Consider the following 4,302-nt stretch of genomic DNA (forward strand, 5'->3'; position numbering starts at 1 on the left):
CTAAAACTGAATACATGGAATGCGAATACATGGAATGCAATTTTAGTGGTCGTAGCTCTAGTGACAGAAGTGTAACTTTGGATGATCAAATTTTTAAAGTGAAAGATTTAGATATCTCGGGTCTGTTGTTCAAAGCAATGGTGATATAGATGGGATGTTAATAGTGGAATTCATGTTGGTTGGTTGAAGTGGAGGAATGTTTTGGGCCTTTTGTGTGATAAAAAAGTATCGCTTAGACTGAAAGGAAAATTTTATAAGATGGCGGTGAGACCTGCAATGCTCTATGGCGCTGAATGTTGGCCTTTAAAAGAGAAGCATAATACTAAGTTAAGTGTTGCCGAGACGAGAATGATTAGGTGGATGAGTGGCTTTACAGTTAGAGACAAAATGCAAAATGAATATATCCGTGATAGGATTGGTGTAGCTACATTGACGGATAAAATTAGAGAGAATCGTCTTAGATGGTTTGGTCACATTAACACATTAAACATCGACCATCTTATCGACCATCTTATGATCCGATTAGGAGAGTAGAAGTTTTAGATTCGACTTATGTTAAGAAAGGCAGAGGTAGGCCTAGAAATACTTGGACTTACTGTATAAAAAATGATCTTAATTTATTAGAACTAGGTGAAAATATGACACTAAATAGGACGCAATGGAGAAAAAGGAGTCATGTAGCCGACCTCACGTGGTGGGATTAAGGCTTTTTTGTTGTTGTTGTTGTTGTTTGAATTTTTGTTAAGAAAACTGAAATAAGATGGGTATGATCATCAATAAAGGAAATCAATTATCTAGACCTAGCGATATATTTTTACTGTAGATGATTCCCCAACTTTATATGGATTAAAGTAAGAGGTTGGAAATATTTGTGGTTTTAACAAGAATGGGAAGGAAAAGTGTGTTAAGCGAGATGAAAATATTCACACAAAAATCCTTTTTAACTTTATTTGGTGAATAGAGAAGATAATATTTTTTAAGTTTAGTGTCGGTGTACTAGACAATTTTGTCAAAGTTAGACATCCAAGTAATTACTTGAAAAGTGTTTCAAATTTGAAATGGAAGTTGATTAAATATGCAACTCACTGTTTAAGCGCATTTCTTAATTGAAATAACATTGTTTAAAACAGAGAGCTCTAAACACATCATTGCACTATCAACATCTTCCTCAAATTCAAATCTTGAAGGTGGCAAAAATTAGATGACAAGAAAGCAATACTTTGTTGATTTATATTAAGTTTTATTCTAAGTTAAGCAACCAAAGTAGAGAGTCAAACATTAGATTTTTTTTTAGAGAATGACTGAATATATTCTGACCAATTTTGATAGTGACCCATTTGCAATTTAGACATTATAACTTTTGGGGATCGGTTCTAATTGTGGAAGATATTTTCTCTTGTTATACGATCTGATTTTATTAAGTCTCTCATTTTATTTGCAATGAGGGCATTTTGAATTTACCTTTTCTAAGCAACTAAGCTTATTTCAATGATTTTCTTGAAAAAGTATTTACTGAAAGAAGAGTTGATGGTTCTCGGCTTGGCTTGCTATCTAGATGATTATAATAGCAATAAGAGTTCTTATTTTCTTTCTTGCTAGTTCTCACTGAAATTTTCAATCATAAATTTAGATGTTTTGGATCAAGATTTTTATTTTGAAGTTGATTTATAACACCAGAGTTATGAGATTCTTAACCACTGGTTTCTTTCATGGTAGTTGCCATTGCCTTTTTCCAGGAGGATCCTTCAAATACATTTTCGCTACTATTGCTGGACAATGAATAGCATTAAGCGTTGGCGGATGTCCCACTGGCTTCTAGAAGATCCTCCATATTGAAAGACGCATCAACCTAATAAAGAGTACTACAATAATGTCTCTAACATTATCTCAAAACTAAAATGAGAAGAAAAAAAAGAGTATAAAATGAGTGATTGTATGATTGAATTTTATTCTTTCTTTATGTAGGAAAAATAAGATGGGAAGTTCGCAAAATTAGATTTAGAAACAACAATAGAGAAAAGAAAACTTTTGGAAAGCGCTATTTAATTCTAGAATATAGAATTAATAATATAGAATGAAATCGAATGTTTTTACCTACAAATTACTGAATTGTTGGAAATTGTCCGCATATTGTTGGATAGTCATAAATGGAAATTGATGTCCTTAAATTCTTAGGTTGATGTAGATGGAATGGTGCTGACCACAAATTTAGGAATTGTTTAAGTATAATTGTTCTAAAGGTATCAAATAATGGAATATATGGCCATTCTAGGAAGCAAGTTTAGACAGCATTCCTCTTTTCCCTGCATTTAAATGTGCCATGTTCCTGAAAATTTTCAGAACACATAAAAAGCCTATTTTTCCAAGATAATTAGCAGAAGATGCCGACGTCACCAAAAGAAATAAGAGCACACATTATAACTACTAATAGAACAAACCTGAGTGTCATTGGCTTCTGAACCACTATTTGTAAAAAAGGCCTTTCCCATTTTTCTAACTGTGAACATTTCAAGAAGTGTTTTGGCGAGATCCTGTATGAAAAAGAATACAAGATGATTTGTGCGTCACTAAAAAATCTAAGATGAGCTGCATAATAATGCAAAATTTGCATGAAAAACTAAGCCATATTCCTCAATCAATTAGTAAAATTAATTCTCAAGGCACTTGCATTGAAGAAAAGATAACTGCAATAGGTACATTAAACGATTCAGTGGAGAAAATGCAGATTTGTAACTCATGCAGCAGAATGAAATTGAAAAGAAGAATACAAATAAACCTGTAAAAATATAAATTTAAGACAATGGAGCTAAAAGACATTCAACATCCTCAAATGAAGCGTGTCAAGGATAGGACATTTGTTGATAAGTTGGTGAAGGGGCTTTACTACATTAATATCGCAAGAAGTACTCCAAAAACAGAGAATACGCATTGATCATAGAGTTAAAAATCTGAGACCAAGTGAACTATAGCAGTCATTGCCCATTCTAAAGTGGAAGTAGCAAGATACAGTAATGAATTTAATGAAGGGATTTCTTCAATACAGACAGTATGATTGTATTTGGGTGATATTTGACAGATTGACAAAAACCGCTCACCCGTTGCCTATTAAAAAGACTTACTCAATTGAAAAGATGACAAAGTTATACATAACAAAAATAATAAGATTATATGGTATTTCAATGAAAAATGTATCAGATTGACATGGTGGGTCCCTATCTAGATTATGAAGACTATTTTCATGATAATTTGGACAAAATTATATCTCATAACAACATTTCATCCATAAGCAGCAGATCAACCAGAAAATATTAGACAAGTGCAAATTTGCTGAGACCATATGTACTTGAATTTGGTGGCAATTAAAAGGATAGCATTTTCATGATTAAAATAACTTATAACAAAAGTTACCAATCCAATAGTAAAATAGAAACCAATGAAATACTATATAATATAAAATCTAGGCTATTGAATTTAATTGATGTTAGAGAAATATAGTTGATGGGCTCAAAAATAGTTGATGAAGTTATAAAAAAAACAAGTTAATCAAAATAGATTGAAAACTACTCAGAATTATTAACAAAGGTATTAAAACACAAAGTTTAAAATGGTAGAATTTAAATTCATTAAATTTGTATTTTAAAAATCAGACATATGAAAGATATCATTAAATTTGGCCCAGGAGAGAAATTGAGTCCCAAATTAACGTGGGGTCTTGGGGGTTGAACCGGCCCCAACCGGTTCAACAAGAGAGGTTTTTGTCCAACAGAAGGTTGGACCGCCCCCCTCTCCCTCTTTTCATTGGGCAGGAATTATTCCCCTCTTTCTGTTTTCATTTCCCACCAATTCATTTTCTATTTATATGTTGCTTCTCTATTTTAGGGATAGTTTTTTATGAGTCTTTGCTGAATTTCTGTTTGAGACAGCCGTCGGCGTCCTCTTCCTTTCTAGAGTTTAATCTGACGGCGATAAGATGCATGCAGTAACTCGTCCAAGGTGGTCATCTTCTCCAAGGGTTCGAGAGGTGCTCCGGTTGTAACTCAATCCCACAAGAACAGTTATCCTTTTCCCACTCCCCTCCGCAACCCCTCTTCCTTGATTCCAGCCACAAACCCCATTACCTTCCCTGTCCAACCAACCGTTCGCTTTCCTCACCTACTATCGTAGCCCTCTAGCACCCACGTCACCTTTTTTTTTGGATCCACCCCACGGCCCCCAGCTGACTAGAATTCATCCCACATCACCTACTACTTTGGAATCCATCCCACACCCCAACTTACTATTTTGAATCCACCCTTGCTCTTT

At 33.9% G+C, this 4,302-nt stretch overlaps 1 protein-coding gene across 2 annotated transcripts in view; it reads right to left on the reverse strand.

The window, feature by feature from the left end:
- LOC110020253 (gamma-aminobutyrate transaminase 1, mitochondrial) overlaps window positions 1-4,302 on the reverse strand; it is a 78,470-nt gene that overhangs the window by 23,337 nt on the left and 50,831 nt on the right. For both annotated transcript variants that reach the window (XM_020718286.1, XM_020718287.1), the window contains exon 6: window positions 2,439-2,531. In XM_020718286.1, the coding sequence (XP_020573945.1) occupies window positions 2,439-2,531 (93 nt within the window). The remainder of the gene's footprint in view (window positions 1-2,438; window positions 2,532-4,302) is intronic.

The sequence above is a fragment of the Phalaenopsis equestris genome, unplaced genomic scaffold (genome assembly GCF_001263595.1).
Source record: "Phalaenopsis equestris unplaced genomic scaffold, ASM126359v1 Scaffold000094, whole genome shotgun sequence".
Taxonomy (NCBI): domain Eukaryota; kingdom Viridiplantae; phylum Streptophyta; class Magnoliopsida; order Asparagales; family Orchidaceae; genus Phalaenopsis; species Phalaenopsis equestris.